Genomic DNA, 13,339 nt, shown 5'->3' with positions numbered 1-13,339 from the left:
CTGTAGTTACAGCTCTGAAGGTGCACGTGCATCCCATCCCAAGAAAGCTGTCTGAAAAAGATGCAATGAATTACCATCTGGCGGTACCTGTTTCTCGCTCTGCCTACAGCGAAACCCAGATGCTGACTTTTGGGTCATTAATGTTAGGTGCAGTCTTGCTCTTTGTCCGTCTACAGTGTTTTCAAGTCTAAGCAAACCTGTTTATTGTATGGCCCTCTATACAGCACGGTGATTCTTGCCTTTCCATAATTGTTGCAGAGGCTGATGTGTAAAGCCTTTCAAAGGACGTGGTATTGATGGGATCCCGTTTTCAGGCTGCTCTTGCTGGTGAAGCTCAGCCAGTTGCAATTTTTCCTCAGAGAACTGTTCATTATGGGCTGCAAATGAAATGATTTGCCAGAAGCCCTGGCTGAAGGTGGTTTGCATTCAAGCTACTCTGTTATACCTGATGGCAGTAAAGAGCTTGCATGTGCTGTCTCCATTTCTCTTAAACTGATCTCATTTAGCATTGGTAGGAAGGAAGAATGCAAATCCGCTTACTACACCATACATTTGTTTCCATCCCCAAATCAAATCTTAAAGCAGCATTTCTAAACAGAGAGGGGAAAAAAGCATGGAAAGTCCCTCTCCCCCCCCCCCCTTTTTTTTAATAACACTTGGTCTTGCTATACATGTTTCAATAGGGTGTCTAGGGCTGCTCTTTGGTTAGGCCCTATTATGTTAAATACTTCATAAAAGCTGGACAAAATACAGCTGCTGCCCCTTAAAGCTAAGATCTTGGTCTGTCTACTCGTGCATGATGAAAGGGCTTTGCAGTAAATGGACGTGGCCCTGCGTTCCGGTCCAGCACTGTTTTCTGGCATTGCTGGGACTGGCGACACATTGGTTCTGTTCTTTCACCCTTCACAGGCGACCCAGACCAGGGGCTTTTGTATTTAGCCTGAATAAGGAGAAGGATGATAGTATGGAGGGAAGTAAGGAAAAAATTATGCTTTCAGTTCTGGTGCTACAGTGTCCTTGCAGCTGCTCCCCCCTCACCCCCTCCAACCTGCAGCATTGCTTTTTTGATGTCTTAAGTGTAAACAGGTAATCCCAGAAGGAAAGCTAAGTTTCGTGTTGTTTTTTTTATCATTGTAGCTCACAGTAGAAGGATGAAATCTGAATGTTAACTACTTAATAACAGATACACCTTTTGAATAATTTGTGTAATTTAGAGAGTGAATATATGCAGTTTTTGCAATGTTTGACTCTGCCAGTACTAACTGCAATGGAATGAACTGTTACCTGAGGAGTGCGGCTTAAATTTTTATTAGGAAAATAGGGCAAATAGGGCAATGGACATAACAATTGAAAGTGGCATTAACTTGAAATAATGCAGTGGAGTGGAAAAACTGACGTCTGAACATCAAGAAGCGTGAAATACATACATTAGTCCTTCATATGCACGCATACTCTAGAGTATCCCACAGGGACCACGGCGTGGTGGTGATGGGAATTTGTATCATCTGAGACCAGATAGTACTCCTTTCTGGAAGCTATGCTGATCAATGGAGCAATAGCCAAATCCTCCCAAACCCTGCCTATGGCTTATACGCATACATATATGGATAAACTGGGGGGGGGGGGCGGGGAAGAGAAATTGGGACACTTAACTGTTAGGCAAAGCAAGGTCAGTACTAGAAGGTCAGCTTCTTTCCCTTCTTGTTCTTCTGAAATAGTCTCCTCTTCTGTAGAAACCTCCTGAATTGCTTGTCTCCTGCTGTGTTGTCCCTCCAGCAGACACTGGGGTGGCTGAGATCCCCCATGAGGACCAGGGCCTGTGAATGTGAAGCTGCTTCCAGGCTGGGAAGGTGAGCAGAGGAGTCACCCTTTATGTGCGAGAGCCGCGGAAAGGCTTGGGGCGCTGCTGAGGGATGAGGAGGCAGCTGAGAGAAATGCTGAGGACAGGCTCATCCCACTGAGGAGCAATCTCCCAGGGACTGGGTATGGATTAAGTAGGTTTCTTCACAAGGAAAGGGCAGGATTCAGACAAGCTCACTTGTTTCCCGCTTGAGGTTGGCTTGCTTGTCCCCCCAGCTCACTGTGGATGATGGTGTGGGCTCCTGTTCTTGGGCATCCCAGTTCTTTCCATTTGCTGCACTATTGTGGGCTGCACTTGAAGCCATATAACTAGAAGTTGAACAATGTTGATCCATGAGTTTCCTCAGCGATCTAAATTACTGCAGCTGTTATGTGACACACTGGCAGCGCTTCTGAGTGATTAAGACGTTGACAACATGCAGATATTCAGGGCATGTTTTGTGCATCTCAGACTGTTTTGTGACTCTTCCTCTTTCCATCTCTTCCTATTTTCATTAAATCTGGTTCCCCCACTGCCAGGATTACAAACTAGGATTTAAAAGCTGAGGTTAAAATATCTCCTTGCATTGATTTTCCTTGTTATCCTGGACTGTTATCCTGTTACCCATTTACAGCTTTGTGCTCTGGTTTCCCAGCACAGATGTTATGAAGAAGTAAATGTTAAAATAAGAGCCCTCAAGCGAGGGAATGATTTTTCCAAGCAGGATCACAGGCTTGATGAGGTTTCCCCACTTTGTTCTTTCTCCTCCTCCATACCAACCCTTTGGTGTCCACAGCCTGTCTTGGTTTGTGACTCTTGGATCACAGGTCCCTGACGGAGTCTTAGGTTGGCTTGCTTCATCTTGGAGCACGGTTGGGATTCAGCTAGAGACTTTTTTGTGGATGGGAGAGGACTGACCAAACACCTGTGTGATTTATGCTGTAAAGACCACCTGCATCCCAAATTGTTGCTAGGGTCACACACAAACACATCTGTAACCACTGTGGTGTGCTAGTGGAAAGTGTTAGTCAGTGACTTCAGCTCAGAAGAATTTAAGGGATATGTAGTCAGGGCTTAAAGGAATTTCTTCATGTAACAGATGAACCACTTAGAAATAAATTTCTTTTAATTAAAAAAAAAAATTGTTGAATTTAGTTGAAAAGTATTTTGAGTTTTCCTGGGGGAAGACTGGTTATATTTTGTAACACAGCCATCCCATATAGTTTGCTTTATTACAACATTGTCATGACATTTATCTCAAAGCCCTGAAATTATGCTTGTCTGTGCACGTGTGCTTATGTACCAGTTGTGGTACTACTAGCAAGAGTTGCAAGTAAACTTGCAGTGCAGACCACCTTTGAATTTCTTGTTTTCAACTCTCCCAGCTTTCTGAAAACTTTTTTCCTGTTTTCATTTTGCTTGGGCTGCTCTTGAAAGTTAAGATTTCTTTTAAAGTTTCAGATTAATTCCTTAGCTTCCAGAAGACTTTAAGAAAAACCTACAGAAATTGCAAGCGTTTTTCTTCCCACCTGATGTTTCAAAGAGCAGAATAGTCCAGTTGCTGGCTAATACGCTGCATGTATTTTGAAAAGTGGAGTGGGGAAAAACTAGTTTTGAAGTAACTTTTGAAAAAAGTCTGTAGCAAAAAGACGTGAGGAAATGGCAGACTCCCATCTGCTTGCTAAACACTATCTGATGTAGCCTGAAAACTACAGATTGACTAGACATCTTGGATAGATCCTCTTCTGCTCTTCCAGCTCCATCCTTCTCTTTATCTTCTTTTTGCATCTTTCTCTTTATCCATCTTCCCTTTGACGACTGCTCTTGCTTGTAAGTCACAGCCAGGAGGGAGAACGTGCACCTGAAAGGCCTGTTTGACCTTCCATGTGTCAGTCAATAGCAGTCTTATATTTGGGGAGATAAGCACCCTAATACAACCTGGTTTTGCAGCTGACAAGCAGGAAATCAAACCGTGCAAGCAGGTGCAAGTGTCAGAGACCAGGTCCTTAGCTGCGTGGCACTGAAGTTTGTTCTGTTGGCAAAGTGGGGCTGCCGCGGTGCCTGCGGTCCAGGTTCTCATAGGTGGAGTCCTGCGGCTGGGGCCTGACAATGAGAGAAGTGAATAAAGTAAAGGCACATTTCTGGCTGCGCTAGTCTTTGTATGTGGCTTCAGCTAATAGTTAAGGAGCACCAGAGTATGTGTGACCCTAATACTCTCGGATACGGATCCTCCATTCTATAGCAGACAGTTTTTCAGTATCTGATTTGCATCTAATGTTTTGCATCTTAAAGGATCCAGAATGACCTCCAACACTATTAGCATTAGCTACTGCGACTGTCCTGCTGTTTCAGAGGCTGAGGATGGTTGACACATCTCTCCCATTTTAGAAGTAGTGTTAAAGAACATCAAATACATATGCAGAGCATGGAGCATCTTGGCTTTTAAGCTTTCATCTCTTGTCATGATAGAAATACATGATACATGTAGTCAAGGTTGCAGTATTGTTTAGATTGTTAAATCAACAAAGCTATGCTTCTACAATTAAATACTTTTACTAATTACCTGTAAACTTAAGGTCCCCTCTGCTAGTATGACCTGATGCTGCATGCCCACACGTCCTGCTCAAAAGGCCATATTTCTTGGATGTGTGTGGGGGAGGGAGACATCAAGTAATGGTCACAGGGTAACGCAGGTGGGATGTGACCCCATCCCACCAGTTCCTGCACCCATCCTGGGGGTGGATGGTTCTTTCACTAGTTCATTGCAGTTACCACACTTTGGGCCCATGGCCCACCTGAACTTCTGCTAGTCCCTTGCTGCTGCTGCATCCAGTCTCTCCAAGCTGCTGCCCAAGTTGCTCATTCTCAGAGCAGCTTGTCTTCAAATCAGTAGGGTCTGTTCTCACCTATACCCAAGCCAGAGCCTGCTCCCTGCAGTGCCAAGGCCATGGTCCCTCACGTGGGGTCACTTGGCCATCAGCCCAACCTTGTCCTTGTCCCAGGAGCCTGCTCTCAGGCCAGAAGGTTGTTGCCAAGACTAAGGCCAAGCTGCATTTCTGTCCTTAGTCATCTCCAACTTCCTACTGGGTGACATGAATAGAAGGCAGGATGTTCTTACCGGGCCAGGCTGGTTGGGGTAGTGAAGGGACCTGTTAATCGAGAAGGAAGATGTGAGTTAGCGGTGGGGTCAGAGTGAGCTGGGAAGCCATGACTGACTTAGAGTTTTAGGGAAAACTGCACTACAGGGTGATTATAAAATGCCAGTGAATGGAGGAAAAAATATTATTAGTTCTGTGGTTGGCCTTCAGGAAGGTAGGAATTAGGCACCTGAATATAAGGAGCAAAGTATTTCTGGCTGTTCTTACACCACCTACAGTTCAAGGCAAGTAGTGGATCTCTGCGAGTTGTTGCTATCAAACTGTTATACCTGCTAGCATCATATTTCTTCTGGCCAGAGACTCGGACCCAGAAACTCCTTCTAGCCTGATCCTCTCTGTGACAACAGCGATGATGTGCTAGGCTGGGTGTGGGAACCAGGGGCTTTTGGGTTTCTTGGCTGTAGGTTTCCGTTATAACCTTTGGGAAGTCTCTTAGTTCGCTCTGTGAGCTGTTTCTCATCTCTAACAATTAGATGTTTCCCTGCTCTCCTGGCCTTGGCACACTGGGAAGTTGAGATTTCACTAATGATCATGAAGCACTCGGATATTGAGGCCCTGGGGACTGAGACGGGCAGTCTGTAAAATGAGGATGCTGAGCCGGGGAGATGAAACTATTTTGTGGGATGCAGTGAAGGTAAATCCAGCCCAAGGGCTAGATGGAAAGAGTTAGTAATTAGTCTACTTCAAAAAAAAAAAAAAAAGAAAGAAAACAAAAAAAGTGGTTGTGTAGTCAGCGGCTTCACAACTAATTGCACATCTGTTAGTTTATTAACCTTTCTCCTCAGGCCTAGGGAAACTCCTGTTCACCCTGTCTTTTTAAAGATTCCTTCCAGAATAAGACCTCACTTCTGTAGGCTGTGACCAGCCAGCCAGGAGTTTCCTTTTACTGGTTCTTGGGTTTCCCATTATAAATGTCATTTTCCTAAGGTGGAAAATAATTGTAAAAAAACTCTCCTGCCTGATTTTATCTGCTGCGTCACTTTGCTTGTTACAGGTCTGATGGAGGAAGACTGCCAAAGGAAATAGTGAGTGATACATACCTCCTCTCCAGAAAACAGTAAAGCCCACTATCGCCAGCAGAACAAGTACTTTAATTCCCAACGGTACAAAAATCAGGATCAGGAAAAGGGAGCTGTTGGACGCTTTGAATTTATAGAAGTACACAGCCCCTTCTGCTCTCCCGTGGCTGTTGACAGCTGTACATGTGTATTTTCCATCGTGTGTCAGGTACTGGAGCTCTTTGGTGACCTGGTGATTCATGTTCGTGACGGAGGTGAGGTTGCTGTAGTGAGGGCCGGTCCACGTTAGCGAAGGTGCTGGCTCCCCTTCGGCTGTACAGCGTGCTTTGAAGGTGTGATCTCTATTTGAGCTAACGGTGATGTTGATGATCCTGGGGGCGGCTGCAGAAATCACAGCAAAAGAGAGAAAGTGCATTAAGTTTCAAAGCTAGGTCTCGTACAAAATGTTTGGTCGCAGTGGACCCTGTGTGTTATAAGAGGGTAACACTGGGATCGCATTTCACTTTCTTTCACTTTTCACTTTCACTTTTTCCCCCACTTTTTTCACTGAGTGTGGAGATGTGAACTGTGTTTTATCCTTGTCATTTCTTATGCAGATTACTAAGCTGTGGTTGACTTCAGCCCATGTCACCCTGGTGTGATAGGACAAGGCAGAGTCACTGTGCTACAGCAGGGCAGCCATCCTTGAAGACTGGCAGTTTTCTGTGGTTTTACCATAAATTACAGCCCAGTGCTGTCTGTGACTTAGGCAGTAGGTGCAGCTGGTCAGCTTTTCAGACAGGCCGGCTGCATATGGCAGTGGGTCACAGAGCAGATGACCCTGGTACTCTCCTCTAAGTATCTCATGACTGTTTGCTTGGTTTGTGACCTGCAGAGCCCACAAGGAGGGATCCATTTGTGCGAGTCCTCTGCTCAGTGCCTGACGCTTGCCAGGTTTGACAAATTATTGTCAGGACACTTAACTTCCTTCCACCCTCTGGTACAGTCAATATTTGGTGTTTTACTCCAGCCCTGTAGTGAGCACTGAACAGCTGGTTTAGCTCCCTGGTTGCTTTGGGGTAGCATGTTGATACCAAGACAGGGCTGTTGATTGTGTCTCCTGTACTTGCAGGGTATGGGATTGTGTGACTGAATGAAAGTGGTAAAGAGCACTCGAGGGAAGCAAAATGTTGAGAGGTACTGTTGAACGTGTCATACTTGCTCTAGTCTCATGGACTCGACCAAAGGAAGCCCAAGGAAGTGTGGCTGATGTGACCAAGCTTGTCTTGCCCATTGGTCCTCTCCTGCTGGATATGTTGGCCAATTTTGCGCATACTTGAGAGACACTTGGTTCCTAAAGGCGTTGTGAAAACTAGTGACTAACAGAACTAAGTGAGCGTCCTCATGGAGGAAAAGGCTGCCGTAGGAGTTCAGTATTTCTCTTCTGTTTTTCCTGGCCAGTTAGTCAGACAATATGTGTGTGTGTGTGTGTGTGGTTGGCCAGTCAGGCATGTACAAAGCTTGCAACCAGCTAGAGCCCACGTTCCCTCTTGAGCATGGTAAGGTGCAGAGGGAGCTGTGCAGGGAGCTGGAGACATGGAGAGGAGTAAGGCTGATTATCATGCCTCTAGTGTTTAAATTCAGGCAGCCCCTGGGACACAAATCCTGCTGCCGTTTTGCGCTGGTCATGCTCTGTGTTAGTGGTACTTAGGAAAGCCAAGGAGCTGCTTTAAATGAGAGCCTCGAATACCTAGAAGTTCCCAAGAAGTAACTTAACTTGTTCTTGTACCTTGTCTGGACACCTGCAGTGCACAGCAGGCATAAGGTAGTTTCACTTCACAAGCAAAATCATGCAACGCACAGTATCTCTGCGCTCTTGATTAAGGTCTGAGTCTCTTCCTGAGGCCACATGTGTCTATTAGTGCTCTCTACATCTGTAAGCACATCCTCAGATATAGGATTAGAGTTCTTCTGAACTGAGTCTCCTTAAATTTGAATGCTTGGTGTGAATTGAGCACAGAGCAGCCTGGGGGTGAGTTTGCCACATGTGGCGTGCTAGCCCTGGACGTGCCCGCGAGGGAACACAGCAGAGGAGTGCAGATGGAGTTGTGTGATCTGTGCTGGAAATTCACCTCCTGCTCACTCTGCTGTGTTTCTGCCGTGCTAAGCAGCCCTGAAAGAAGGTATTTTTTCAGCCAGATTATCAGCTGAAAAAGAACAAGAAATCCTGCTGCAGCAGTGAGCTCTTATGCTGGATTTCTGTACTGTGAACACCTTATGGATTTCAGTAGGAGCAGCGTGATCCTAGCAGGGGTAGGGTGAAACTTTGAGACGGAGGTTTTGGCATTGAGCTGCTGTGTGATTCACCTCTGTGTCTGTATTTCCCTCCTGCCCTGTGTCTGTTTAGACTATAGATGCCTCAGGAAGGAGTGACTCCTTGCGCACGTCCATTATGTCCATCTAACAACTATTGCAGTGGGTCCTGAACTCACTTAGGGATTCAGATGTCCCTCTTCTCTTTTTTCTGTCACTGATAGTGGGTGGATAGGTATTTCACCATGTGGGACTGTTGTTTAGCAGTCCCTCAAAGATGCTTTGCCTTATCCCTGTTGCATCTGTGGTTTCTAAAGGCTCTCTGGCCCAGTCTGGAGAGACCTGGGACCATGCTGTCTCCAGCAGGACAATATTAGGTGCATTTAGCTACATGCGGCTAACGTAGCTTGAGATGCTGCTTTCACAGACAGGTAGGGGTAACAGGCATCAGTATGAGCTTAGGGTTTTTCTGCTCAGGATTCCCAATCCAAGCTGGAGACCATAAACACCTTCAAGAGAAGGTGAAGCTCCTCCTTGCTTCCTCTAATCCAGATGCAGCTCCATGCTCTAGTGAGACCAAGGAGCTTGTGGCTTGGTTGTGTTCCTGTGTGGTGAGGACAAGGCGCTGTAAGGAGGGAGCTTGATGGGAATATAGTGTGGCTGTGAGAGGGGAAGATAGAGAGGTGTCTATAGCTATGAAGAGGTTATGCCACCTCCTAGGATCTGCCATTTGTCAGTCAGAGCTGTTGGTACTTACCCTTTCCTGCTCCAAAGGTGTTTAGACCTACAAATCCTGGCACAGGGGTGCCAGATATCTTGTCTTCCTGAGGCCCTGTTATCATCCAGGCCTGTTTCCTCACGCATACTCACCAGCTGAGCTCTCCAATTTAAGTCCTGACAAAAAGGATATCTTTAACCCTACCCCACGAGCTGCTGACTGTTGGCTGCACAGATCTGCTGCTGCAGGGAAGAAGTGGGATGCCCGGGACTTGGCTGACCCTTACCCCTGGCAGCCAGAGGCTGGCTATTTCCTTGCCACGGTTTCTGCTCTGTTTTGTTCCTATTCCATTCCTTGCGTTGTTCACATTGCCTCATACTGGAAGACTTTAGAAGGCAAAGAATATACCTAGCCCAATTGCTATAAATTCTCCCCAGGGCTGACCAGGGTTAGAAAAGCCAGCCCTTTGGAAGAACATCTCAGGTGAACATCTGTTGTCACTGGTATGGTGGGTCTCATCAATTTCCTCATCTTTTTGGCTTTCGCACTTCGCCGTGGGGTGATTTTGCCTCTTTTGGCTCTCGTGTTCTCTTACCGATCAAATGGAGCTTTATCCCATTCCTGCTTTCATACTTGTCATGAATATCTCCGGAGAACTCCACTCGGCAGAAATATCTCTCGCTGTCACTCCAGGTCAGATTGTCGATCCTAATGGTAAGATCCTTGTGCCGTGGGTTGCCAAGCAGTTTGTATTTGTTTTTGTGGCTGACAATAGTCTTGCAGAGTTCACTGGAACCTTGAGTAATACACTTGAAAACGACTGTACCATTGTAAGGTTCCCTGATCCTCCAAATGGCAGTGAGGGTCCGGTCAAATGTTTTGTAGGGGTGCGTGAAAGTACAGGGCAGAGCAACCATCTTCCCTAATTCACCAGTAACATCGGATGGGACCTGAACGGACCAGCCACTGGTCTGCAGACCTAGAAGCAAAAAGAGACAACTGAGACTGATTTACCTGGAGCATTGCACCTGTGGGAGAGGGAATTTGGGAATCCCTTCTGTGTCTACTCTGTTTTTAGTCAGAAAGTGGGTGCTCTGTTCCCTTGGTGGGCCCTGTGCTCACTGATGTTCTTGCTGAGGGCTTGCAGATGATTGAGCAGCCCAGTTAGTGTGATGTACTTAGTTACCGGTCTTCAGCTGGACTGAGGGGACTGTCTGTCTAGCTCGTGTTGGAAGTAGTTTGCTGTCTGAGCAGGCATCTTGCTTTTCAAGTGAACAATGGCACCTTAAGTCTTTTGCAGTTATCAGTCATTTCTTTTGTGCGCTTGGAGGCAAGGAATTTGAGAAAAGCAAAAAAAAATTTTGAGCGTATCCAGAAATTTAGTGGTTGTCAACACTGAAATACAGCAAGTTAGCAGCCCTGTATTTGAATGTGCCCCCCTTCCCCCCACTCCTGTGTTGTAGTATTTGTTACGCAAATCAGTTGGTTGTTACAGTATTTCTGGAGAAGGTTATAATGTCTGATATTTCTAACAGCTAATGCTGCTGTCATCACACAGTGACATCTTATTCATGAGTAAGATGTGAGAAGATCTAAATACCGACTCAGAGATACTCATCTTATGAAGGCTGGTGTGAATACACAAGTTCCCTATATCTCCTCACATGTGATTTGTAGGAGGAAGGACGCCCTCTGTTACCAGAACAGGTTATCATCATATGGACTTGAGCTGCCAGTAACTTCCCAGACAGGTCTTACCCTTTTGTCACAACAGGGGAAACTTTGAGTTTTCCAGCTGAGATGTTGTAAAGAGTTGGAATTTTGCTCTCTTGGCCAAATCTGGCCACAGTGCATCCTAGCACAGTTGGAGGAGTTGAACCTTATTGCCACCAGACTCAATTTCGTCATTTCTGCCTGATGATAAAAGTAGTCTTCACCTGAATCAGCGCACCCCATCTTTGATTCATATTTAGGGAAGACTCGATGTCTCATCCCACTTCCATCCACCAGTAACCACAAGCATCAACAAACAGGAATTGTAGGAAGCCCTCACCTTTCTACATAGATATGCCTATCTACTGACTGTGCTGGTAGTTACAACAGCTATTACCCCAGACTGTGGCATCAGGAATGTCTTTGGCTACATTTATGTTTTATAAAGCTTCCTTGATGGCTTCATTAAATTGGTAGTGTTCTCCTAGCTGAGATGAGAATACTTGGGAAAAATGAAGTGGCCTCCACTAAATAATTGCTGCAGATCCCTGGTCTAGCTGACTTCACTGTGATTTGTGGGCATTCAGCTGTCAGGTTAATCAGTACAAGTAAATTTGAAGATAAGGGCTATTCCTCATTCTTATATCTATTTTCCATAGTATTTGGCAAATTCCTCCATGACTCTGCAGCCAGTATTAATCTTCTGTGTGCTTCACAATGGACAAAGGCCAGTATAGGACTGATTCTCTAAGTTATTTATCTGGAATTGGTGCTGAGCCAGTATTTTAATCACTGAAATCTGGAGTTGGGCTGCCTTGTCATTTGCTATAACAGTACAATTACCTTTTGCAGCCTGGACAGTCTAATATAGCAGGCTACATGGCCATGGAAACTCCATGAAGCTCATGGACTCTGAACATTAGGAACTGGCAGTAAATACACAGAATGCTGTTGCTTTCCAGTTTCTTTCATGTTCTTTATTTTGACACTACAAAATTAGCCCTTTTCCCTATTGGTCAGCTGTCTGATTCTTTCGGATCTTCCAAATCCTACCATTGCTCTGACCGTTTCTCTGATTAGAAAGTACAGTAGTACTGTAGTACTCTGAAAGTACAGTAGTTGTCTGAGTACAGAGAATGCAGGGCTGACGTCTTGCTGTTTCCATTCCTGCCACTCTTGGCAGTGAAATGTGGTTAACAGTGGCTGATTGACCATGGCTTGAATGGTTCATTTGAGTTCTCGAGTGTGTCAGTGTAACCCATTAGTTTTGGAGGACTGCAAATCACATACCTTTCAGTATGTGATATGCTTTCCTCTGTCACCTTTCTGGTCTGCATTTTTTTTTTTAATTTTAAGCAAAGAGCATTCTATTAGCACATAAACATCCCCTTGCCTGCCACATGGGAAATAATGTTAAAAATAAGTGCTTCTGATGTCTTCAGCTTCATCCATTTCTATAGAAACATGTCTGCCTGAAGACCTCAGATTATGAGTGGAGGGAATTGTCAGCATCTGGTGTATAATTTCCTTGTCAAGCTTTTGTTACATCCTTAAAGCTTTGACATGGTGGGTCTTCCATGGCTTCCTCATGCTATTTATCCAGCCTCCATTTGTTCCTGGGATTGAAGGCCTCATAAGAAACAGAAGGTCACAGGCAAATAGCAGAAAATAGTTGTTCACACAAGGTAACTCCTGAAATGAGCTGTCAGGTAAGTGCATCTGCTAGTTGTTGATAGAAAGGATTTGAGGTCACAAACCATGATGACAAGATCAAGAGCTGGAGGCTGCCACAGACACTGTTAAGAACTAGCCCTACTCTAGCAAACACTGTTTGACAGTACCCTTAAGCAAATCCCATTGATTTCAATGGAACTTAAGCACATACTTAAACATGAGCTTAAGTGCTCAGTTGAATTGGGGCAAATTTGCATGCATTGCAAAATAACTCCTAGGAAGGTCAAACAGTGTTCCTGGATGATGGTGAAAATACTGCATTCAACTGACAGAGTAGGGGAAAGTTAGATGAAGATGAATTCCCTCCACAAGGTAAGAAAGAAAGGAAGCAAACCAAAGACATCTCTGACAATTGAAGAGTCAAACTTCAGGTTTTCCAGTATTGTCACAAGCAACTGGAGTCAGGATCCTTTTAAGCAGCATGATGGATTGGACAATTCTTAGAGAACTAGTTGTACCAGGCAATTCCACTGGCACTTTGACTAGAGCGAGAAGAAAAGCCTTTATCAGACAGGGAATTGTAGCAAGTTCAGAACTCACCCTTCTTGAAGATACAAAGGAGGCACAGAAGAAACAAACCAAACCTTTTCATGCTGCTTGACGTGCCCCACTGAGATGTATCAGCAAACCAGAGCTGTCTCTGCTATGTCTGAGCTACTGGTCTCACAGTCCCAAAAGGTTTTTCCCGGAATGGAAGAAGCTGTGGTTTTTGTCTCCTTGGAGGGAATGAGTTGTCTGGCTGAACTGAGACTGGATTCAGATATTAATAGTTTCGTGGTCAGTCATGTGCAAAATAGAAGGGAGGGAATCAAAGTGTTACCACTTCCCAGCTGAAGGGGAAGAGTGGGAGGGGAGCTGCAAACTG

General features: G+C 45.2%; 1 protein-coding gene across 1 annotated transcript; it reads right to left on the bottom strand.

The window, feature by feature from the left end:
* Positions 1-3,846: 3,846 nt before the first annotated feature.
* On the bottom strand, positions 3,847-13,066 carry SIGLEC15 (sialic acid binding Ig like lectin 15). The gene is made up of 5 exons (XM_067316342.1): positions 13,015-13,066; positions 9,623-10,006; positions 6,039-6,398; positions 4,959-4,989; positions 3,847-3,943 (listed from the first exon to the last, which is right to left on the bottom strand). The coding sequence occupies exons 1-5, from the start codon at positions 13,064-13,066 to the stop codon at positions 3,847-3,849; spliced, it is 924 nt and encodes a 307-aa protein (XP_067172443.1).
* Positions 13,067-13,339: the final 273 nt, after the last annotated feature.

This window comes from Apteryx mantelli, chromosome Z (genome assembly GCF_036417845.1).
Source record: "Apteryx mantelli isolate bAptMan1 chromosome Z, bAptMan1.hap1, whole genome shotgun sequence".
Classification (NCBI taxonomy): Eukaryota; Metazoa; Chordata; class Aves; order Apterygiformes; family Apterygidae; genus Apteryx; species Apteryx mantelli.
The sequence above is the reverse complement of the archived record's forward strand: the minus strand, read 5'-3'. Positions and strand labels throughout refer to the sequence as shown.